The sequence below is a fragment of the Heterodontus francisci genome, chromosome 35, assembly GCF_036365525.1.
Source record: "Heterodontus francisci isolate sHetFra1 chromosome 35, sHetFra1.hap1, whole genome shotgun sequence".
Classification (NCBI taxonomy): domain Eukaryota; kingdom Metazoa; phylum Chordata; class Chondrichthyes; order Heterodontiformes; family Heterodontidae; genus Heterodontus; species Heterodontus francisci.
The window spans coordinates 56,577,611-56,602,281 of NC_090405.1; the positions used below are offsets into that span (position 1 = coordinate 56,577,611).

At 47.5% G+C, this 24,671-nt stretch overlaps 1 protein-coding gene across 2 annotated transcripts; it reads right to left on the reverse strand.

Moving 5' to 3' along the window:
- Nucleotides 1–674: 674 nt before the first annotated feature.
- fan1 (FANCD2 and FANCI associated nuclease 1) lies at nt 675–23,460 on the reverse strand. Of its 2 annotated transcripts, XR_010969476.1 has the most exons (14): nt 22,819–23,460; nt 20,056–20,196; nt 19,263–19,461; nt 18,584–18,817; nt 18,178–18,309; nt 17,278–17,386; nt 16,789–16,908; nt 16,247–16,411; nt 15,764–15,929; nt 15,577–15,680; nt 11,840–12,034; nt 11,536–11,664; nt 1,780–2,019; nt 675–966 (listed from the first exon to the last, which is right to left on the reverse strand). XR_010969476.1 is itself a non-coding variant. In XM_068015663.1 (13 exons), exons 1-13 carry the CDS (start codon nt 23,327–23,329, stop codon nt 1,873–1,875), a joined length of 2,352 nt encoding a protein of 783 aa, XP_067871764.1. In that variant the 5' UTR covers nt 23,330–23,460; the 3' UTR covers nt 675–1,872. The 2 variants fall into 2 exon arrangements, 1 of the variants encoding a protein (XP_067871764.1); XM_068015663.1 differs by having other exon boundaries at nt 675–2,019.
- Between the last annotated feature and the right edge of the window lie 1,211 nt (nt 23,461–24,671).

A 24,671-nucleotide genomic window follows, 5' to 3' on the forward strand; every position in this document is an offset into this window, starting at 1 on the left:
GTCTAGTTATTGGGATGTGGTGCTGGTCTTTTCCTGCCTGTCAGTTTCATTTGTGGGCACATGGTGGCAGCCTAAGTTTAGGCTTTAATTGAGTCTTGAGGGCAGTGGAGCCTAAATATTACCTTTTGTTTAAAGATGTGTTTTGAGTGAAAAAGGAGCTCACATATGCTGCATTTACTCATTGTTTTAATGGTGGTAAAACCTACCAGTCACCAGTGGTTTGTGGAGGGCAGGGGAGGAGCTAAGATTTAGAACTACTAAACAGACCAACCTGCTCATATCAAATTCCCAGAAAGTGTTGAGTTGGGATCAGTTTGCAATTTTAAAGAGAGTATCAAGAAATATGAATAGGCCTGGTATTTTTATCAGTGAAGTCAGGAATAAATGAGTGATTGAGGGGTGAGTATCTGTGTTGGTGTAAATACTTGGAACTGCATGTTCTGGACTTTTGTCCAAGATCCAAAGCACTGAATATTATTGTAATATCATTATAAAGAGAATTAAAATGGTGAGTTGTTTGAACCTTCAGTATTGTGGAGCTGATACTCTGCTGCTCTGTGGCACTGAGATTAGTTTATTAAAAAGCTTTAGAGAATACTGTAACCTTCCTCTGTCAGTGCATTGGTTGCATCAGGCTGGCCATTACATACCCATAACACAGGTAGACACGGTAGTACAGAGTATGAAATATTTTATGTATTTTCGAAGTGACATTTCCAGAGCTCCTTGTATAAATATGAAAGGGTGTCTTGCTTTTAGTAACTACAACAGAGGAAGAAGTTACCCTATTTCATTGATAGTTATAATCACATTTACCCACCTCCATTCCTTCATCTATCCTTCCAAGCTAATCATGAATGTAGACGTAGTGGAGAATGACTGCAGTGTTTTTCATCTACAAGATGCACTGCAGCAACTCACCAAGCCTCCTTCGATAACACCTTCCAGACCTGAGACCTCTGCCACCTAGAAGGACAAGGGCAGCAGTCACATGGGAACATCAGTCTGCAAGTTCCCCTCCAAGTCACGTACCATCCTGACTTGGAACTATATTGCTGTTCCTTTACTGTGACTGGGTCAAAACCTGGAACTCTCTTCCTAACAGCACTCTGGGTGTACCAATGTCCCCAAGGACTGCACCAGTTCAAGAAGGCAGCTCACCACCACCTTCAAGGGCAATAAATACTGGCCTTGCCAGCACTGCTCACATCCTGTGATTTTAAAAAAACTTCTGTCTCAGTCACCAACCGTACAAGTGAATTTCACAGCCTCACAACTTTGTGACCAAGTTTATTCTGCCCTTTATTCTAAATTTTACATTTGTATCTATGGCCCCTCGTTCCAAACCCTCAACTCCTGGAAACAGTCTGCTTTTTATTATTGCACCCTCCAAGTGTGTTCTTAAGGGTTGATTATAGGTTCTTTAATTAGTCCTTGGCTTTTATATTTGGTACCTACTGACAACTTGAAGCTGTTAAAAAAAAAAATTACTAGACTTCATTAACCTGAGGTGGTGTCTATGTTTTGTGAACCTGAATCCCTCTGCTCTTTTCCAGCATCATTACTGTGGCTTTATTAGATCAAAATCAAATTCCATCTGCTATGTTTTAGTCTTTTCCCACCCATCAATTTTTTGGTAGCCAAAGTGTAAGTAGTTGTTTAGGCGGTTAAGGCAGCAGGAGCTCCCTGCTGGTGAGTGGATAATAATGGTTGTATTCCACCACCTCATCCAAGGAGCTGAGCTCCAACCAGGAAACTAGTTGAGCTATCCACACCTACCCTGTCCTGCAGGGTGAGCAGGAGTGCTGAGCCTAATTATAGTTCATGGCCTCCTGGGTTGTAGATCAGGTGAGCAGGGGTCAAGCTTTTCTCTCAGCGGGCTGAGTTGAACAGGTGACTCCGTGCTCCGACTGCACTGACATGGCAAACCTCGACATCAGCCCCAAGTCTCCGCAGCTGGTCCAGCCACACCATCTGCTTGTGGGAGAGTCGGTCACTAGGACCTTTCACTTCTACCAGCTGGAAATGAAAGAAAATACAGGTCAGGACTGTTTAAAGCAAGGAATCACATAAAAAGTAGGAAGAAATTGTCAAAATTAGATAGTCACGCAGTGCTGTGTGTAAGGATGTGCAAAGCCCAGTGTATGCTCTCAATGGCTGTGTATTAGTATTGTGATGTCTTCCCTCCTCCCTGAATGCACAGAGAATGAGCAGCAGGAGTAGTCGGCCATTCGGCCCTGCTCCGCCATTCAATAAGATCATGGCTGATCTAAATTCCACACTCCCATCTACCCAATAACCCTCGATTCCCTTGCCTAACAAGAATGTGTCTACCTCTGCCTTAAAAATATTCAATGTCCCTGCCTCCACCAGCTTCTGAGACAGAGATTTCCAAAGTCGTACAACCATCAAAAAAATTCTCATCTCTGTCCTAAAAGGGCGACCCCTAAATTTAAAACAGTGCCCCCCAGTTCTGGACTCACCCACAAGAGTATTTGCTAGAGTGGTTGGGGAGGGTTTAAACTAAAATGGCAGGGGGATGGGAACCTTTGCAAGGAGTCAGAGGAGGGGGAATCAAAGACAAGAACAAAAGACAGTAAAGGGAATAAGAAAAGTAATAGGCAGAGAAATCAAGGGCCAGAATCAAACAGAGCCACAGTGAAAAATAGTGGGAAGGGGTCAAGGAATGTTAAAAAGACAAGCCTTAAGGCTTTGTGCCTTAATGCGCAGAACATTCGCAATAAAGTGGATGAATTAATCGCGCAAATAGATGTAAACGGGTACGATATAGTTGGGATTACGGAGATATGGCTGGGAAATGAACATCCAGGGGTATTCAGTATTTAGGAAGGACAGACAAAAAGCAAAAGGCGGTGGAGTTGCATTGCTGGTTAAAGAGGAAATTAACGCAATAGTGAGGAAAGATATTAGCTCCGACGATGTGGAATCTGTATGGGTAGAGCTGAGAAACACTATGGGGCAAAAAACGTTAGTGGGGGTTGTATATAGACTGTAGTGGTGATGTTGGGAATGGCATTAAACAGGAAATTAGAGATACATGCGATAAAAGAACGTCTATAATTATGGGTGAATTTAATCTGCATATAGATTGGGCAAATCAAATTAGTCACAATACCGTACAGGAGGAATTCTTGGAGTGTATATGGGATGATTTTCTGGACTAATAAAATGAGGAACCAATTAGAGATCAAGTCATCCAAGACTGGGTATTGTAAGGGGATAAAACTGAGACAAAAAACTTTTTTTCTTCCTTTCAGGTGTTAAGGAACGCAAGCTCCAGCAGCTGATGGGGACGAATGCTCCTCCAGATCCTCCTTCCGCTTCACTTCCCTCTGACCCCTTGCCGTGTATTCACTATACCCTCTGACCTCCCCCTCTCTGATGCTGAGCGTTCTGTACTCAGCAAAGGTCTCAGTTTTATCCCCTTACGCCCCCACCTCAATGAATTTCGCGCTCGGCATGACGTTGAGCTCTTCTTCCGTCGCATCCGCCTCCGGGCTCACCTCTTCGACCAGGAGTCCTCCCCCGACCAGCAGACCCATTCACCCGCCTCCAGCATTCTCCCTCTACCTGGACCCCTCCCCCTGGCCTCTTACCCGCTCTTGATCTCTTCATTGAAAACTGTCGGCGAGACTGGTCGTCTCAATTTCTCTGCCCCCCTCACTCACTCTAACCTGTCCCACTCTGAACTTGAGGCACTCCGTTCTCTCAGGTCTAACCCCGACATGGTCATCAAACCTGCAGACAAGGGTGGTGCTGTTGTTGTATGGCATACCGACCTCTACCTTGCAGAAGCTCAACGCCAACTCACAGACACCTCTTCCTACCTCCCTCTGGACCATGACCCCACCACTGAACATCAAGCCACCGTCCAAAGGACTGTCACTGACCTCATCTCCTCTGGAGATCTTCCCTCTACGGCTTCCAACCTCATAGTCCCACAACCCCGGACAGCCCGCTTCTACCTCCTTCCCAAAATCCACAAACGGGACTGTCCCGGCAGACCCATTGTGTCAGCCTGCTCCTGCCCCACTGAATTTATTTCTTCCTATCTAGACTCTATCTTTTCTCCGCTGGTCCAGTCTCTTCCCACCTACATCCGTGACTCTTCTGACGCCCTCCGTCAATTTCCAGTTTCCTGGTCCCAACCGCCTCCTCTTCACTATGGACGTCCAATCGCTCTACACCTCCATCCCCCACCAGGATGGTTTGAGGGCTCTCCGCTTCTTCCTGGAACAGAGGCCCAACCAGTCCCCATCCACCACCACCCTCCTCCGCCTGGCTGAACTTGTTCTCACATTGAACAACTTCTCCTTCAACTCCACGCACTTCCTTCAAGTAAAAGGTGTCGCTATGGGTACCCGCATGGGTCCTAGTTATGCCTGTCTTTTTGTGGGATATGTCGAGCATTCTTTGTTCCAGTCCTACTCAGGCCCCCTCCCCCAACTCTTTTTCCGGTACATTGATGACTGTATCGGTGCCGTTTCCTGCTCCCGCCCCAAACTAGAAAACTTTATCAACTTTGCTTCCAATTTCCACCCTTCTCTCACCTTTACATGGTCCATCTCTGACACTTCCCTTCCCTTCCTCGACTTCTCTGTCTCCATCTCTGGGGATAGGTTGTCTACCAATATCCATTACAAGCCCACCGACTCCCACAGCTACCTCGACTACACTTCTTCACACCCTACCTCCTGTAAGGACTCCATTCCATTCTCCCAGTTTCTCCGTCTCCGACGCATCTGCTCTGATGATGCTACCTTCCATGACGGTGCTTCTGATATGACCTCCTTTTTCCTCAACCGAGGATTTCCCCCCACTGTGGTTGACAGGGCCCTCAACCGTGTCCGACCCATTCCCCGCACCTCTACCCTCACCCCTTCCCCTCCCTCCCAGAACCGTGACAGGGTTCCCCTTGTCCTCACTTTTCATCCCACCAGCCTCCATATCCAAAGGATCATCCTCCGCCATTTCCGCCACCTCCAGCGTGATGCCACTACCAGTCGCATCTTCCCCTCCCTTCCCCTGTCAGCATTCCGAAGGGATCGTTCCCTCCGCGACACCCTGGTCCACTCCTCCATTACCCCCACCACCTCGCCCCGTCCCAGGGCACCTTCCCCTGCAATCGCAGGAGGTGTAATACCTGCCCATTTACCTCCTCTCTCCTCACTATCCCAGGCCCCAAACACTCCTTTCAGGTGAAGCAGCGATTTACTTGTACTTCTTTCAATGTAGTATACTGTATTCGCTGCTCACAGTGTGGTCTCCTCTACATTGGGGAGACCAAGCGCAGACTGGGTGACCGCTTTGCGGAACATCTCCGCTCAGTCCGCAAGCAGGACCCTGAGCTTCCGGTTACTTGCCATTTCAACTCTCCCCCCTGCTCTCATGCTCACATCTCTGTCCTGGGATTGCTGCAGTGTTCCAGTGAACATCAACGCAAGCTCGAGGAACAGCATCTCATCTACCGATTAGGCACACTTCAGCCTGCCGGACTGAACATTGAGTTCAATAATTTCAGAGCATGACAGCCCCCCATTTTACTTTCATTTTTAGTTATTTTTTCTTCCTTTTTTTTTTACATTTTTTACAATCTTTTTTTGCCTTTATTTCATTTCATCTTAGTTTGTTCAGTTTGCTTACCCACTGTTTTTTTCAGGTTTGCACTTGCTGCTGTTCAATATTCAGTGTATTCACACCTAATCTGTACTAATGCTTTGTCTTTCAACACACCATTAACATATTGTTTGCCTTTGCTCCGTGACCTTTTGGTCAGCTATGTGGCCTGGTCCAATCTGCACCTTCTCCTTTGTTATCTCTTGCCCCACCCCCACCTCACTTGCTTATAATCTGTGACTTTTCTAATATTTGTCAGTTCCGAAGAAGGGTCACTGACCCGAAACGTTAACTCTGCTTCTCTTTCCACAGATGCTGCCAGACCTGCTGAATTGTTTATCCCTGTCTGGTGCAAAAGTAAAACGGGAAAGGTAGCCAAATCATCGTTTACAAGGGAATTTAGAGATAGCATTAGATCCGCCAGAAAAAACAACAGACCTGAGGATTGGGAGCAGGTTAGAATTCAGCAAAGGAGGACCAAGGGATTGATTAAGAAGGGGAAAATAGAGTACGAGAGCAAGCTTGCGGGGAACGTAAAAACTGGCTGTAAATGTTTCTATAGGTATGTGAAGAGAAAAGGATTAGTGAAGACAAATGTAGGTCCCTTACAGTCAGAAACAGGGGAATTTACTATGAGGAGCAAAGAAATGGCTGACCAACTAAATGCATACTTTGGTTCTGTCTTCACAAAGGAGGACACAAATATCACACCAGAAATATTGGGGAACACAGGGCTTAGTGAGAGAGAGGAACTGAAGGAAATCAGTATTAGTGGAGAAATGATGTTGGGGAAATTGATGAGATTGAAGGCCAATAAATCCCCAGGGCATGATGGTACGCATCCCAGAGTACTTAAGGAAGTGGCCCTAGAAATAGTGGATCTGTTGGTTGTCATCTTCCAAGATTCTATAGACTCTGGAACAGTTCCTACCGATTGGAGGGTAGCTAATGTAACCCCACTATTTAAAAAGGGAGGTAGAGAGAAAGCAGGGAATTATAGACCAGTCAACCCGACGTCAGTAGTGGGGAAAATTCTACAGTCTATTATCAAAGATTTTATAGCAGAGCAGAATTTAGGGAGTTAGGAGCCAAGTTAAAATGTAGGACCTCAGAGGTAGTAATCTCAGGATTGCTACCAGTGCCACTTGATAGTCAGAGTAGAAATGAAAGAATAGTCAGGATGAATGCGTGGCTTGAGAGATGGTGCAGGAAGGAGCGGTTCAGATTGGAATCAATGTCCTTGGGAGTGCTTTTGCTAATGCTGTTGGGGAGGGTTTAAACTAATGTGGCAGGGGGATGGGAACCAAATGAGGTGGTCAGTGGACAGTAAGGAGGTAGTAACGAAAGCCTGTAAGGAACTAGATAATGAAGTCAGTGTGACTAAGGGGAAGAGTAGGCAGGGAGCAGATGATGAACGCAAAGGGACTGGTGGTCTGAGGTGCATTTGTTTTAATGCAAGAAGTGTAGTAGGTAAGGCAGATGAACTTAGGGCTTGGATTAGTACCTGGGAGTATGATGTTATTGCTATTACTGAGACTTGGTTGAGGGAAGGGCATGATTGGCAACTAAATATCCCAGGATATCGATGCTTCAGGCGGGATAGAGAGGGAGGTAAAAGGGGTGGAGGAGTTGCATTACTGGTCAAAGAGGATATCACAGTTGTGCTGAAGGAGGGCACTATGGAGGATCTGAGCTGTGAGGCAATATGGGCAGAACTCAGAAATAGGAAGGGTGCGGTAACAATGTTGGGGCTGTACTACAGGCCTCCCAACAGCGAGCGTGAGATAGAGGTACAAATATGTAAACAGATTATGGAAAGATGTAGGAGCAACAGGGTGGTGGTGTTAGGAGATTTTAATTTTCCCAACATTGACTGGGATTCACTTAGTGTTAGAGGTCTAGATGGAGCAGAATTTGTAAGGAGCATCCAGGAGGGTTTTCTAGAGCAGTATGTAAATAGTCCAACTGGGGAAGGGGCCATACTGGACCTGGTGTTGGGGAATGAGCCCGGCCAGGTGGTTGAAGATTCAGTAGGGGACTACTTTGGGAATAGTGATCACAATTCCGTAAGCTTTAAAATACTCATGGACAAAGACGAGAGTGGTCCTAAAGGAAGAGTGCTAAATTGGGGGAAGGCCAACTATACCAAAATTCGGCAGGAGCTGGGGAATGTAGATTGGGAGCAGCTGTTTGAAGGTAAATCCACATGTGATATGTGGGAGGCTTTTAAAGAGAGGTTGATTAGTGTGCAGGAGAGACATGTTCCTGTGAAAATGAGGGATAGAAATGGCAAGATTAGGGAACCATGGATGACAGGTGAAATTGTGAGACTAGCTAAGAGGAAAAAGGAAGCATACATAAGGTCTAGGAGGCTGAAGAAAGACGAAGCTTTGAAAGAATATCGGGAATGTAGGACCAATCTGAAACGAGGAATTAAGAGGGCTAAAAGGGGTCATGAAATATCTTTAGCAAACAGGGTTAAGGAAAATCCCAAAGCCTTTTATTCATAGAGAAGGAGCAAGAGGGTAACTAGAGAAAGGACTGGCCCACTCAAGGACAAAGGAGGAAAGTTATGCGTGGAGTCAGAGAAAATGGGTGAGATTCTAAACGAGTACTTTGCATCGGTATTCACCGAGGAGAGGGACATGAAGGATGTTGAGGTTAGGAACAGATGTTTGATTACTCTAGGTCAAGTCGGCATAAGGAGCGAGGAAGTGTTGGGTATTCTAAAAGGCATTAAGGTGGACAAGTCCCCAGGTCCGGATGGGATCATCCCAGGTTACTGAGGGAAGCGAGAGAGGAAATAGCTGGGGCCTTAACAGATATCTTTGCAGCATCCTTAAACACGGGTGAGGTCCCGGAGGACTGGAGAATTGCTAATGCTGTCCCCTTGTTTAAGAAGGGTAGCAGGGATAATCCAGGTAATTATAGACCGGTGAGCCTGACGTCAGTGGTAGGGAAGCTGCTGGAGAAGTTACTGAGGGATAGGATCTATTCCCATTTGGAAGAAAATGGGCTTATCAGTGATAGGCAACATGGTTTTGTGCAGGGAAGGTCATGTCTTACCAACTTAATAGAATTCTTTGAGGAAGTGACAAAGTTGATTGATGAGGGAAGGGCTGTAGATGTCATATACATGGACTTCAGTAAGGCGTTTGATAAGGTTCCCCATGGTAGGCTGATGGAGAAAGTGAAGGCGCATGGGGTCCAGGGTGTACTAGCTAGATGGATCAAGAACTGGCTGGGCAACAGGAGACAGAGAGTAGCAGTGGAAGGAAGTTTCTCAAAATGGAGACGTGTGACCAGTGGTGTTCCACAGGGATCCGTGCTGGGACCACTGTTGTTTGTGATATACATAAATGATTTGGAGGAAAGTCTCGGTGGTCTGATTAGCAAGTTTGCAGACGACACTAAGATTGGTGGAGTAGCAGATAGTGAAGGGGACTGTCAGAGAATACAGCAGAATATAGATAGATTGGAGAGTTGGGCAGAGAAATGGCAGATGGAGTTCAATCAGGGCAAATACGAGGTGATGCATTTTGGAAGATCCAATATAAGAGTGAATTATACGTAAATGGAAAAGTCCTGGGGAAAATTGATGTACAGAGAGATTTGGGTGTTCAGGTCCATTGTTCCCTGAAGGTAGCAACGCAGGTCAATAGAGTGGTCAAGAAGGCATATGGCATGCTTTCCTTCATCGGACGGGGTATTGAGTACAAGAGTTGGCAGGTCATGTTACAGTTGTATAGGACTTTGGTTTGGCCACATTTGGAATACTGCGTGCAGTTCTGGTCGCCACATTACCAAAAGGATGTGGATGCTTTGGAGAGGGTGCAGAGGAGATTCACCAGGATGTTGCCTGGTATGGAGGGCGCTAGCTATGAAGAGAGGTTGAGTAGATTAGGATTATTTTCAATAGAAAGACGGAGGTTGAGGGGGGACCTGATTGAGGTGTACAAAATCATGAGAGGTATAGACAGGTTGGATGGCAAGAAGCTTTTTCCCCCACAGTGGGGGATTCAATTACTAGGGGTCACGAGTTCAAAGTGAAAGGGGAAAAGTTTAGGGGGGATATGCGTGGAAATTTCTTTACGCAGAGGGTGGTGGGTGCCTGGAACGCGTTGCCAGCGGAGGTGGTAGACGCGGGCACGAAAGCGTCTTTTAAGATGTATCTAGACAGACACATGAATGGGCAGGAACTAAAGAGATACAGACCCTTAGAAAATAGGCGTCATGTTTAGATAGAGGATCTGGATCGGCGCAGGCTTGGAGGGCCGAAGGGCCTGTTCCTGTGCTGTAATTTTCTTTGTTCTAGCACTTGGAGAACAGTGGTAGAATTGGGCAGAGTCAGCATGGATTTATGAGAGGGAAATCATGCTTGACAAATCTACTAGAATTCTTCGAGGATGTAACTAGTAGAGTTGATGAGGGGGGAGCCAGTGGATATGGTTTATTTGGACTTTCAGAAGGCTTTTGACAAAGTACCACAAAAGAGATTAGCATGTAAAATTAAAGCGCATGGGATTGGGGGTAGTGTATTGCGATGGATAGAAAATTGGTTGGAGGACAGGAAACAGAGTAGGGATAAATGGGTCTTTTTCCGAATGGCAGGCAGTGACTAGTGGGGTACCGCAGGGATCGGTGCTAGGACTCCAGCTATTCACAATATATATTTATGATTTAGATGAGGGAACCAAATGTAATATCTCCAAATTTGCAGATGACACAAAACTGGGTGGGAGGGTGAGTTGTGAGGAGGATGCAAATTTGGTGATTTGAACAAGTTGAGTGAGTGGGCTAATACATGGCAGATGCAGTATAATGTGGATAAATGTGAGCTTATCCACTTTGGTAGCAAAAACAGGAAGACAGATTATTATCTGAACGGCTATAAACAGAGAGGGGAATATGCAGTGAGACCTGGGTGTTCTCGTTCACCAAATGCTGAAGGTAAACATACAGGTGCAACAGGCGGTAAAAAAAGGCAAACGGTATGTTGGCCTTCATAGTGAGAGGATTCGAGTACAGGAGCAGGGATGTCTTGCTGCAATAATACAGGGTGTTGGCGAGGCCACACCTGGAATATTGTGTGCACTTTTGGTCTCCTTATCTGAGGAAGGATGTTCTTACTATAGAGGGAGTGCAGCGAAGGTTTACTAGACTGATTCCTGGGATGGTGGGACTTACATAGGAGGAGAGCTTGAGTCGATTAGGATTATATTCGCTAGAGTACAGAAGAGTGAGGGGGGATCTCACAGAAACCTATAAAATTCTAACAGGACTTGACAGGGTAGATGCAGGAAGGAAGCTCCCGATGGTGGGGGGAGTCCAGAATCAGGGGTCAACCTTTCAGGACTGATGAGAAATTTCTTCACTCAGAGAGTGGTGAGCCTGTAGAATTCACTACCACAGAAAGCAGTTGAGGCCAAAATATTGTATGTTTTCAAGAAGGAGTTAGATATAGCTCTTGGGTCTAAAGGGATCAAAGGGTATGGGGCGAAAGCGGGAACAGGTTACTGAGTTGGATGATGATCATAATGAATGGCGGAGCAGGCTCGAAGGGCCGACTCCTGCTCCTAGTTTTTATGTAAGAGGAAGCATCCTCTCCACACCCACCTTGTCTGGACTGTTCAGGATCTTATAAACTTCAATCAAATCAAGCAGCAAGGTTAGATTTCTCCTAACAGGAGGGACTGAGGAGCGCTGGGTTTCACCCTCCAGTCCCTGATTCTGGGATTTTATTCAAAAAGAAATTAGCACAGTATGGAAAAGCAAATCGAAAATAGTGAAACCAGTCTGTTGCTTTACAGAGACTACAGGCTAGTGATTGGTGCAATAACCAAGCACATGCTACTCTGCCAGTCTCAGTAAACTCACCTCACTCTTACTGTCACTCACCTTGTACTGGAGGATCTGGCTGTTCCACACTACAAGATCAGGGAGGCCCCCACGACAGTGCCTCAAGTCTTTTGCCAGAATTCTACAAACGCCACTCAGGAATAGACCACCCAGACAGCTCACCAAGCTCTGAAAACATCCCCACAAACATGTCAGTTAAGGACCAAAAGGGACAACTTCACTACAAATCTGCTAGTCCAATTAGTGACTGTCCTTTCACTGAGATAGTGGGTGGGGAAATCTTAATCCTGTATCTGTCACTAAACAGAGGTACAGGAACAGTGCTGGGGTAGATGATGTATACCTGGGCCTGCTGAAGAGAGCTGAAGATCTCCCAGTTGACCAATGCAGTAGCTGTGCCTCTGTGACTGTTCCATATGTCAGCGATGAGCGTGTGGAGGGTCTCTGTGGGTGCATCTTGCAGGAACTCCAGCCTTGATTCAATGGGCTCCTTCCGGTGCTGGTAGAAACAGTCAGTGTAGAGATCCAGAGGGCAAGCCTGCGGTACAAACACGCCATTACATTTGTACTCATCACATTAAGATAACAATTGTCAGACAATAAAAGACTAGTTCCTGGGCTACATCATAGATAGTCATTGTTGGTGAGTGGATAATATTGGTTGTCTTCCACACCCACCCAGTCCTGCAGCAGTGAGAGCTGTAGCTGGAATCCAGCAGCACTGAGCCTAGTTATAGCCCATGGGCTCCTGGGCTGTAGAGCAAGAGTGGGGACAGGTACAGTGAGCAGGGGTCAAGCTGTCTACCGTCTTGGTAGTCACAATGATTATGGAGTTCTTGGCTATTCACAGTGCACCATCAATTTCTATCAGAAGCAGACATAAGGTGAGGAAAACCACAGCAGAGGAGAGCTTTGGGAACTATAGGTTCAAAGTCACTTGGTTCTCTGGACCATGATAAACTCACCAGTCGACACGTTTCAAATTACTCAGACACCGCATCCCAAAATGTAATTTTCTGAAAGTCGTCAATTTAATTAAAAGGAGAGCTGAGATGTGTATAGATTGATAGGTTTAGAGAAGGCAGACAAAGAAAAGCTGTTCCCATTAGCTAATGGTACAAGGACTAGGGGACACAGATTTAAGGTTTTGGGCAAGAGATACAGGGGGATGTGAGGAAGCACTTTTTATATGCAGCGAGTGATAACGAACTGGAACTCGCTGCTGATGAGTGGTGGAAGCAGAGACAATCAATGATTTCAAAATGAAATTGAATGGGCACTTGAGGGAAATAAACTTGCAGGGCTACAGGGACAGAGCAGAGGAAGAGGACAGACTGGATTACTCCATAGAGAGCTGGCATGAATGTGATGGGGCGAATGGCCTCCCCGTGCCATAATGACTATGACTCTAGCATGAATTGACAGTAACTGCTTCCACCAGCATCAGGTCTGTAACACGTGTCTGCAGGAGCACCTCCAAAACGTGACATTTCATACAAGCATATGAACTAGGAGCAGGAGTCAGCTGTTTGGCCCCTCGAGCCTGTTTCACCATTCTATAAGATGGTGGCTGAACTGTTTGTGGACAAAACTCCACTTCCCTGCCTATCCCCGATACCCTGTGACTCCTTTGTTTGTCAAGAATCTGTCTACCTCTGCCTCAAAAACAATGATCCTGCCTCCACCGCTCTCTGGGGAAGTGAATTCCACAGATTCACAACTCTCAAAAAATTTCATCTGTCTTAAATGGGACACCCCAAACTGTGCCCCCTCGTTTTAATCTCTCTCACAAGGGAAACATCCTTTCAGCATCCACCCTGTCAAGTCCCATCAGGATCTTATATTTCACTAAGATTACCGCTCATCCTTCTAAACTCCAATGCATACAGACACAACCTGTCCAAACTTTCTTCATAAGATAACCCTGTCATCCCAGGAATCAGTGGAGTGAACCTTCTCTGAACTGCTTCCAATGCAATTATGTCCTTTAAGTAAGGAGACCAAAACTGTACACAATACTCTAGGTGCAGTCTTACCAATACTCTATACAACTGTAGCAAAACATCTCTGCTTTTATATTCCATTGCATTTGCTTTCTTAATCACTTGCTGTACCTGCATACTAACTTATGTTTCACATACTAAGACACCCAGATAACCTCTGCATCGGAGTTCTGCAATCTCTCTCCAGTTAAATAATATGTTGCTTTTCTATCTTTCTGGCCAGTGAACAAGTTCACATTTTCCCACATTATACTCCATCTGCCAAATCTTTGCACACTCACTTAACCTATCTATATGCCTTTGCAGACTCATGTCCTCTTCACAACTTACTCTCCTACCTATCCTTGTGTCATCAGCAAATTTATTAACCATACATTGTCCCTTCATCCAAGTCATTGATTATAGATAGTAAATAGTTGAGGCCCCAGCACTAATCCCCATGGCACTCCACTGCCAACCTGAAAATGACCCATTTATACCTGTTTCCCGTTAGCTAACCAATCCTCTATCCATGCTAATATGTTAGCCCCTATACCATGGGCTCTTAGTTTTTTTTTTAGTAACCTTTGATGTGGCACCTTGTCAAATGTCTTCTGGAGATCCAAGTGCACCACATCCACAGGCTTCCCTTTATCCATGTTGCTTGTTACCTTTCTCAAAGAACTCTAAACATGATTTTCCTTTCACAAAACATGACTCTGCCTAATTGCATTGAGATCTTCTAAATGGCCTGCTATAACCTCCTTAATAATAGATTCCAGCATTTTCCCTACGACACATTTAAATTAACTGGCCTGTAGGTTCCTCCTTTCTTGAATAGCAGAGTTACATTTTCTATCTTCCAATCTGTTGGGACCTTTCCAGAATCTAGGGAATTTTGGAAAATTAAAACCAATGCATCCACTATCTCAACAGCCACTTCTTTCAAGACCCTAGAATGAAGTCCTTCAGGACCTGGGGACTTGTCAGCTTTTAGTTCTAATAACTTTCTCAGTACCTTTTCCCGGATAATTGTTTTCAGCTCCTCCCTTCCTTTCAACACTTGATTCACAAATTTTTCTGGGATGTTATTTGTATTCTCTACAGTGGAGACAGTGTCCTAGGCCCAACCATCTTCAGCTGCTTCATCAATGACCTTCCTTCAATCATAAGCTCAGAAGTGGGGATGTTCGCTGATGATTGCACAATGTTCAGCACCATTCGTGACTCCTCAGATACTGAAACAGTCAGTGTGGAAATGCAGCAAGACCTGGACAATATACAGGCTTGGGCTGATAAGTGGCAAGTAACATTCGCGTCACACGAGTGCCAGGCAATGACCATCTCCAACAAGAGAGAATCTAACCATCTCCCCATGGCATTAGCATCACTGAATCCAGTGGGGGGGGGGGGGGGGGGGTTACCATTGACCAGAAACTGAACTGCAGTAGCCATATAAATACTGTGGGTAGAAGAGCAGGTCAGAGGCTAGGAATCCTGCGGTGAGTAACTCACCTCCTGACTCCCCAAAGCCTGTCCACCATCTACAAGGCACAAGTCAGGAGTGTGATGGAATACTCTCCACTTGCCTGGATGGGTGCAGCTCCAACAACACTCAAGAAGCTCGACACTATTCAGGACAAAGCAGCTTGATTGGCACCCCATCCACAAACATTCACTCCCTCCACCACCGACGCACAGTGGCAGCAGTGTGTACCATCTACAAGATGCACTGCAGCAACTCACCAAGTCTCCTTCAACAGCACCTCCACCACCTAGAAGGACAAGGACAGTAGATGCATGGGAACACCACCACCTGCAAATTCCCCTCCAAGTCACACACCATCCTGACTTGGCACTATATCGGCGTTCTTTCACTGTTGCTGGGTCAAAATCCTGGAACTCCCTTCCAAACAGCACTGTGGGTGTACCTACCTCCACATGGACTGCAGTGGTTCAAGGCAGGGGCTCACCACCACCTTCTCAAGGGCAATTAGGGATGGGCAATAAACGCTGTCATTATTAACTCCCCAGATGCTGCAAAGGAGAAACACTTACTATCCGTTTTTATATTTCTAGCTAGCTTTCAGCCAAATACCTGATACAGATTTCGGAAAACATCTGGGATTCCAGGCAGAAAGATGATTTCCCAGAAGAGCAGTCCAAATAGTGTTAAAAATGTGGTTCCTTCGCCATGTATCCCTGGAACAGACAAGAGTGATAGCTCACTGCACAGTCCTTGTACCTCAGCAAGGAAAGGTAAGCAGGTTCGGCACAGTGATTACCCTGATCGAAGCCTTGCTGTTGATAGTAGGCCAGAGAAAGCTCCTCTACTGAACAAATCACCGTCGAGCAGGGTTCCCCCTGGCCCAAACTCGACCCCTCACTGGTGCTCTCCATCAGGAACAAGGCATTGCCCATCCCTGGGCACGTTCTTCCCTTTACTGTCACCTAGAAAAGAAAATTAAAACCTGAAATTCTAAACGCCTTCAACAGATTCGGGAGAGGAGGGGGATCTATTGGTCTTCCTGTTCGTTGAAAAATCAACCGCTATTGCCCTGACAATTGGAGAGAGTTTGTCACGGCTTCGCACGCAGACCCAGTCAGGCCCATGTTCCTAAATTCATGGGGAAAAACAGTCAATAAAAGAATTTAAACCAAAGAAAATCATCTACCTCAGCCGCTAAGAGAATGAAAGAATGTGATGTTTAACGGTGGGCAAAGTACTAGCATTGGGTCCCCAAGCTCCTGCTCTCAGCAACACTCACATGTCGCACATCTTCCACATTCATCACTGGCAGATTCTGAAGAAGGTGACGCCATTTCTTGCAGCTTGGGGAGTCACGTATCCGCAGTGCCCGCTGGTACAGAGCTAGACGATGTCCCGTATGCACCCGCGCATCATCCAGACCTTTCCGCACACAGCGGATTGCCTAGAATACAAAGTCATATGAACAGGAATCAATTCCAACAGAACAATCCGAGGTGACAGCGAGCCGAGTCCAAATCAGCCTCCACTGCCAGTGAAACCATGTACATTCCTCAACTAGGTTACCTAACCTAGTTACTTATCAAATCTGGTTTAATGTGCGGCAAAGCTGATCAGGATCAGACAGCGTTGGGTCAAATCCCCTTCGCCGTCTGTGTCAGACTCGGGCGGACATCCTGTGACTGATCAGAGGCTGACAGCAGTCCTGGGATCTGCCCCGTCACATCAATGCACTGAAATACCTAAGGACTTGGCAATGATGTGAAACGTCACACGTTAAGCAGCAGCCACAATGACTCTCGTCCTCACTGTCAATGTTACCTGATCAGTCCGCTTCAGATGCTGGTGGAGATTCAGACTCAGTCGATCCCACCAATGGCCACGGCTCGCTGGACAATAAACCCTTTGTTCCAAAAGACTTTGCAATTCCTGGACCGCCTCCTGAGAATGAGATTCAAAGACAGGGTTTAATATTGATATCAGCAGCTCCAATCATCATACCTACAATCAGCTTAATTGAACAAGAACCTGCGCTGCTGCCAACTACTGCAATAGATCACTGGATTCCTGCACTGGGTCACTGGACCAGAACCCCACCCCCACCAGATCCCCATGCCAGTCACTGGATCATCATGCTGCATTGAATCACCAGATCACTTCATCCTGTGCTGGTTCCCTGAACCATGTACAGAATCACTGAGACTCAGGTATTACTAGATTACCATATTCTGCACTGGATCTCCAGGCCCCACACTGCAGTGCTCAGCACTGGACCACTACATTTTTCTTATGTAACTTTGCGCTTTTTACCTCATACATGTGCAGCCGCTGTAAAATTTCAGTCCCATGGAATCGGATTCGTGTGTAGACCCAACCTGCAGTGAAACATCGCAGATACACTGGGAGCTCCTGATCAAACCTAAAATTAACCAACATTAGACAACTGCTGTAAAAATGAAAATGAAACAATTGTCACATGTTGAATGTTTACAGCATGACTTAGAAGATACCAGGGATCAGACTTTGCCTTCGCATTCCCTTGGAGGTCTCCCTTTTAAGATGGAAATGAGGCAATTTTTTTTCTCAAAGGGTTGTTAGTCTGTGGAAGTCTCTTCCCCGGAAACCAGTGGAGACTGGGTCATTGAATTTATTCAAGGCTGAGCTAGATAGATTTTTGAGACAAGGGTAATGGGGGGCAGACAGGAAAGTGGAGTTAAGACCACAACTGTATCAGACATGATCTTATTGAATGGTGGGGCAGGCTCAAGTGGCCTACTGCTGCTCCTATGTTCTCTCCTAAAGGCTCAATACTGGACTTTACCATCCAATGGTCACCTCGTTAATTCTTCTTTTATCACTGCTATATCACCATCTTGTCTTTGTGAAACACTCCAGGAATTTTTATTAAAGGCTCCATAGAAAGATAAGGTGCTGTTATTCAGGTCCATTCTCCCACGCAGCATCTGAGCTTCTCTATGCAGACAGGAACGGATGCTCCCAGTTCTCTGAAATGTCTATTCCCATAGTTGCTGTCACCACACTCCTAGTTATGGAATTAACAATGTGCGTAATTATAAAGCTGCACACAGCCCTTCAATGGGTCATAATTTGTTCAAGGGAGTGGAGACAATGCTTACCAACTGACACAGTGGATTGGAAATGTGACTGAAAATCTCAGTCTTGCATGTGCTGTGCATTCCCTCTCATTACCTGACATCACTGCTGTTCTCCAGCTGGCTCCACTTCTCCCTGGCAGTTTTATAAATCTGAAGAGCATCACTCCAGGCCCCATTGGTCATTGCTGTTACCACCTCAGCTAGAGATAGCACAGCCGCATCGTACCTGTCAGGGAAATAACAGAGCATCGTTTGATTGCACAAGCAGTGTAATGCTGTGTAACCATACTGGGCAGCTTCACCATCTATATACCCACCCACCTACCAACACATCCAACAATCTACTGATAACATTCATCTATTATGCATCATTTATCTATCCATACTATGATCTTTCCTTTTAGTCCCACACCGGAGCTCAGTCCCATATCAGGCGATGTAATTATCCTGCTAACTTTACGGATGTTGTATTTTTTGAATAGATCAGAGTGTGGCATTACCTGAGCAGGTCATCTCTATGCCTGAATATTTTAGTCTCCCGCAGCACATTGTAACTGGGGAATGTGACATGACCCATGTTGACCATGAGCACCGTGGACAGCTGACTCTGGCCAGCACTGGACAACTCCTCGGCATCTGTCCACTCCGTCAGATTGAAAAGTAGCAACACCCGTGAGAACACAGCACGGGCTGGAGCGGCGACTCTCACACACTGCCCGGCCATCTCCTTCGCCCTGACAACACACAACACCATTAAACACAGGCCATTGAACACACAGAATTATGAAGGATTTACAGCACAAAAACAAGACATTTGGTCCAAATGATCTGTGCTGGGGTTTATGCCCCACACAAGCCTCCTCCCAGCTCTCTTCATCTAAGCTCATCAGTATGTCCTTCTATTCCTTTCCCTTCATGTGCTTAGCTAGCTTCACTTTGAATGTATTGATGCTCCTCGCCTCAAAGGGCCCATTGTGCAGACCTTACCCATTAGTCACCATGCAAACATCCCCCCGGCCCAGCAGCAGGAAATAAATCCCTTCTCCTCTCCCAGGGTGGGAACTGCACTGTCTCACCCACACTCCCACCCACCCCCCCCACCCCTCTGTGGGCAGAGTGGGTTCCACTCCGGCCTAACATGCAGCTGGTACAAAGGTTAAATGGTGCTTTTTGAAAGACCTGTTGAGGATGGCGAGGCCGGGACTCGACGGGTTCCACTTGCAGCTGAAGATCGATTGCTGCTTGGCCAAATGCAGCAGAGACCCCAGAATCTTTGCCCTCTGACCCTGGGGTCTCAGGTGGAAGCTTTTAGCTAACAGTTTTAGCTCAGGAGCCGACAGCAGATCCAGGGCCTCGGAAACATTGCATAGCTCTGACCCTGGGAGGGCAAAAAGGACATTGTCAGTGTTTAAATACATAGGGCCCTGCGGAGTGGAGAACATCTGGATAACTGGGGGATAGGCCGTGGGTAATAGGCCTGGGGGAGGGGACTGTCAGCCCATACCCCTTTCCTCCCACGCTATCGTGAGTCAACCCCAAGCTGAATCTCTCAGGCCTACTTTGAAACAGACAGTGACATTATGTGCTCCAGGTACATCTAGCTCAGCATCCAGAACAGAGCAAAAGGCTCAGAGACCCTTCACAGGAGTTGGTAATAGAGATAAAAGGAATAAAGCATCAAGCAAGTTTACAAAAAGCTTGGTCAAAAAGAGAAGTTTTGAAAGTTTTTTTTTAAACAGGTGAAGGGGACGAGGGCACGTTTTTGTGGGAGAATTCCAGAGTGTGGTCGAGGTGGCTGAAGACACTGGAGGGCTGAGACAAGGTGGGCAGAGATAATCACAACAGGCCAGAGTCAAAGGATCAAAGAGTTCTTGAGCAAGTGCAAGGGCCATGGGGACATCTGAAGATGAAGAGGACTTTAAATTCAGCCAGCTTCAATATTCTGAAGAAAACCTGCCCTGCCCTCCCATACCTGTCCGTAACAAGCCAGCGAGCCTCAGCTCCTCGATGGCAGGGTTAAGATTCAGGCCAATCTCAGCATAATTCAGTCGAGTCACTTTCAGCCAATTCAGCTTCCGTTGAAAGAGTCGCACGTAGAGCTTCTGGCCAGCAGCTGTGGATAAGAGGGAGCGCCCAGTAAGTACGAGAGCGTCAGACCCAAACAGAAAGACAAGTTGAGAATGTTGTTAAAAATACATATGGGATCCTTGGCTTTATTAATAGAAGCATAGAGTAAAAAGCACAAAAATTATGGTAAACCTTTATAAGTCACTGGTGAGGCCTCCGTTGCAACTGGTGTCCAATTCCAGGCACCACGCTTGGAAAGGGTGTGGAGGAGATTTATTAGAATGATAGCAGGGATGAGGGACTTCAATTACGAAGAGAGACTGGAGAAACTGAGATTGTTCTCCTTACAGCAGAGGAGGTTAATGGGAGATTTAACAGAAGTGTTCAAATAATGAAGGATTTCAATACAGCAAATAAAGAGAAGCCATTTCCCCTGGCAGGAGGATCAGTAGCCAGAGGTCACATACAAGGCAAATGAACCTGAAGGGAGATGAGAATTTTTTTTTAAATGCAGTGAGTTATGATGATTGGAATGTGCTGACTGAAAGGGCAGTGGAAGCAGATTCAATAATAACATTGAAGAGAGAATCTGAAAAACACTTGAAAGAAAAAGGCAGAACTATAGGTGAGGTCCCAGAGGACTGGAGAATAGCCAATGTTGTTCCTTTGTTTAAGAAGGGTAGCAAGGATAATCCAGGAAATTATAGGCCGGTGAGCCTTAATTCAGTGGTAGGGAAATTATTAGAGAGGATTCTTCGGGACAGGATTTACTCCCATTTGGAAACAAACAAACTTATTAGCGAGAGACAGCATGGTTTTGTGAAGGGGAGGTCGTGTCTCACTAATTTGATTGAGTTTTTTGAGGAAGTGACGAAGATGATTGATGAAGGAAGGGCAGTGGATGTTATCTATAAGGACTTCAGTAAAGCCTTTGACAAGGTCCCTCATGGCAGACTGATACAAAAGTTGAAGTCACACGGGATCAGAGGTGAGCTGGCAAGATGGATACAGAACTGGCTCGGTCATAGAAGACAGAGGGTAGCAGTGGAAGGGTGCTTTTCTGAATGGAGGGATGTGACTAGTGGTGTTCCGCAGGAATCAGTGCTGGGACCTTTGCTGTTTGTAGTATATATAAATGATTTGGAGCAAAAAGTAGCTGGTCTGATTAGTAAGTTTGCGGACGACACAAAGGTTGGTGGAGTTGCGGACAGTGATGAGGATTGTCAGAGGATACAGCAGGATATAGATCAGTTGGAGACTTGGGCGGAGAAATGGCAGATGGAGTTTAATTCGGACAAATGAGAGATAATGCATTTTGGAAGGTCTAATGCAGGTGGGAAGTATACAGTAAATGGCAGAACCCTTAGGAGTATTGACAGGCAGAGAGATCTGGGTGTACAGGTCCACAGGTCACTGAAAGTGGCAACGCAGGTGGATAAGGTAGTCAAGAAGGCATACGGCATGCTTGCCTTCATCGGTCGGGGCATAGAGCATAAAAATAGGCAAGTCATGCTGCAGCTGTACAGAACTTTAGTTAGGCCACACTTAGAATATTGCGTGCAATTCTGGTCACCACACTACCAGGAGGACGTGGAGGCTTTGGAGAGGGTACAGAAGAGGTTTACCAGGATGTTGCCTGGTCTGGAGGGCATTAGCTATGAGGAGAGGTTGGATAAACTTGGATTGTTTTCACTGGAACGACGGAGGTGGAGGGGCGACACGATAGAGGTTTACAAAGTTATGAGCGGCATGGACAGAGTGGATAGTCAGAAGCTTTTTCCCAAGGTGGAAGAGTCAGTTACTCGGGGACATAGGTTTAAGGTGTGAGGGGCAACATTTAGAGGGGATGTGCGAGGCAAGTTCTTTACACAGAGGGTGGGGAGTGCCTGGAACTTGCTGCCGGGGGAGGTGGTGGAAGCAGGTACCATAGAGACGTTTAAGAGGCATCTTGACAAATACATGAATAGGATGGGAATAGAGGGATACGGACCCAGGAAGTGCAGAAGGTTTTAGTTTAGGCAGGCATCAAGATTGGCGTTGGCTTGGAGGGCCGAACGGCCTGTTCCTGTGCTGTACTGTTCTTTGTTCTATGGGGAAAGAGCAGGGGAGTGGGACAAATTGGATAGCTCTTTGAAAGAGTATGCTCAAGCACGACAGGCTGAATTTCTTCCTTCTCTGCCGCGTGATTCCCTGAATAGATCTGGGGGAAAGCCAACCTGCTAAGTGAACAATGTGGAGGGTAGCTCCACCACAGGCCATTTGACAGCTAGAGCCAGCAACACAAGACACCAAGCGGGTCATCTCTCAAATTGACTGAAGTACAGGGACGCAAAAACTTCCAGACAAATCTGTTTGCCTGCTGCACCCTGTACCTCAAGTTGAACAGGTCTGAATGTTCCTGCACGCCTGCTGACTCCAGGGCACTGAGCACCCTCTAGTTCTAATTCCACTGACCCAATTTCACAGGCGAGCATCAGAATGCCAGCAGGATATTTAACCACAGTGTGCATCACAGCAGTTCTCAATGCTCATTGGTCAGTGGGATCTCTGCACCCTGCTCTGTGGTACTGAGGCCAACTGCAGCATCCGGACTGGATTCACTCTCCATCTATTGCAGGTTGAATGCGGCTCCGGTCGCTCCGAGTCTCCTCCATTCTGTAGCGGTTACCTGAGAGCTTCTGGAATGTTCCAATCCAGTGCTCGTCTTCTTCATTGAAGAGTTCTTTATCTTCACTCCCCAGAACCGCCTCCAGCACCATCAGGAAGTTCCTCAGGTAGTAGGGAGGCGGCAGTCTGTCCTCACCCACTGCCGGCTCCCCCTCACTGGGGGCCCCGGCTCCATTCTCACTGCCTGACCTCGCCTCCGGGCCGGGCTCCGGCTGTGACTCTGAGGTCGGGCCCGGGGCCGCTCCACACACTCTCCGATATCGCCGCGAGAGCCTGGACCCCAGGCGGCCCCGGTGACTCCCGCTCCCCTCCGACTCCCGCCCCGGCTTCTCCTCAGCCTCTGACCCACTGTTACTCTGGGGCGGAGCGGCCTGCGGTTCTGCCGCTATCCCGCCTGGAGGCTGCCCCAGAGTCCGTTCTGTGGACTGAGGGTCGCTGCCGGCAGAGGCGTCTCGCCTTCGGGCCTGGAGAGAAAGGCAAGACCGCGGCCTCTTGGGCAGCGGAGAAAACATGACATCACCAGGGAGGCCCCACGCCGCAGCGGTCCGCCAATCACAGCTCCAGCTCCGGCCCGCCAATCACATCTCCAGCTCCGGCCCGCCAATCACAGCCCCAGCTCCGGCCCGCCAATCACAGCCCCAGCTCCGGCCCGCCAATCACATCTCCAGCTCCGGTCCGCCAATCATATCTCCAGCTCCGGCCCGCCAATCACAGCCCCAGCTCCGGCCCGCCAGTCACAGCCCCAGCTCCGGCCCGCCAATCACAGCCCCAGCTCCGGCCCGCCAATCACATCTCCAGCTCCGGCCCGCCAATCACAGCCCCAGCTCCGGCCCGCCAATCACAGCCCCGGCCCGCCAATCACAGCCCCAGCCCCGGCCCGCCAGTCACAGCCCTAGTTCCGGACCGCCAGTCACAGCCCCAGCCCCGGCCCGCCAGTCACAGCCCTAGTTCCGGCCCGCCAGTCACAGCCCCAGCTCCGGCCCGCCAATAACAGCCCCAGCTCCGGCCCACCAATCACAGCCCCAGCTCCGGCCCGCCAGTCACAGCCCCAGCTCCGGCCCGCCAATCACAGCCCCAGCTCCGGCCCGCCAGTCACAGCCCCAGCTCCGGCCCGCCAGTCACAGCCCCAGCTCCGGCCCGCCAATCACAGCCCCAGCTCCGGCCCACCAATCACAGCCCCAGCTCCGGCCCGCCAGTCACAGCCCCAGCTCCGGCCCGCCAATCACAGCCCCAGCTCCGGCCCGCCAATCACAGCCCTAGCTCCGGCCCGCCAGTCACAGCCCCAGCTCCGGCCCGCCAATCACAGCCCCAGCTCCGGCCCGCCTATCACGGCCCTAGATCCGGATCGTGTCGGAATAAGGCTTTGAAGTGGTTGATCAGCCATGATTGTATTGAATGGTGGAGTGGGCTGGATGGGCTGAATGGCCTACTGCTGCTCCTATGGTCTTTGCTGTTACTCTGCCTCATCATTAAGGCATTGGGACTCGATGCATGATGCAGCTTAATGGACACATTGTCACCATTTTGAAGATATTGAGAGGGGTAGAAGAAGGGAGAGACTTTGGACTGCTTTCCTTTATTGGCCGAGGTATAGAATACAAAAGCAGGGATGTAATGCTGGAACTGTATAAAACGCTGGTTAGGTCACAGCTGGAGTATTGTGTACAGTTCTGGTCACCACATTACAGAAAGGACATAACTGATCTGGAGAGAGTACAGAGGAGATTTATAAGAATGTTGCCAGGGCTTGAAAGTTGCAGCTATGAGTCTTATTAGTCTTCAGTAATGAAGCTGGGCAAGTGGGTGACCATCTTGGAGATAGTGATGAGAATACAGTTAGTTTTAGCATAATCA

What these genes read in the sequence shown, in the direction of transcription:
- fan1 (XM_068015663.1), bottom strand. Translation starts at nt 23,329, where the DNA reads ATGTTTTCTCCGCTGCCCAAGAGGCCGCGGTCTTGCCTTTCTCTCCAG. An exon ending in GGCCTCGCCATCCTCAACAG is followed by an intron (nt 18,818 to 19,262) that starts GTCTTTCAAAAA and finishes GTGTGTTGTCAG; the next exon opens with GGCGAAGGAGATGGCCGGGC. An exon ending in GCTCTCTTCAGCAGGCCCAG is followed by an intron (nt 11,665 to 11,839) that starts GTATACATCATC and finishes GGATGTTTTCAG; the next exon opens with AGCTTGGTGAGCTGTCTGGG.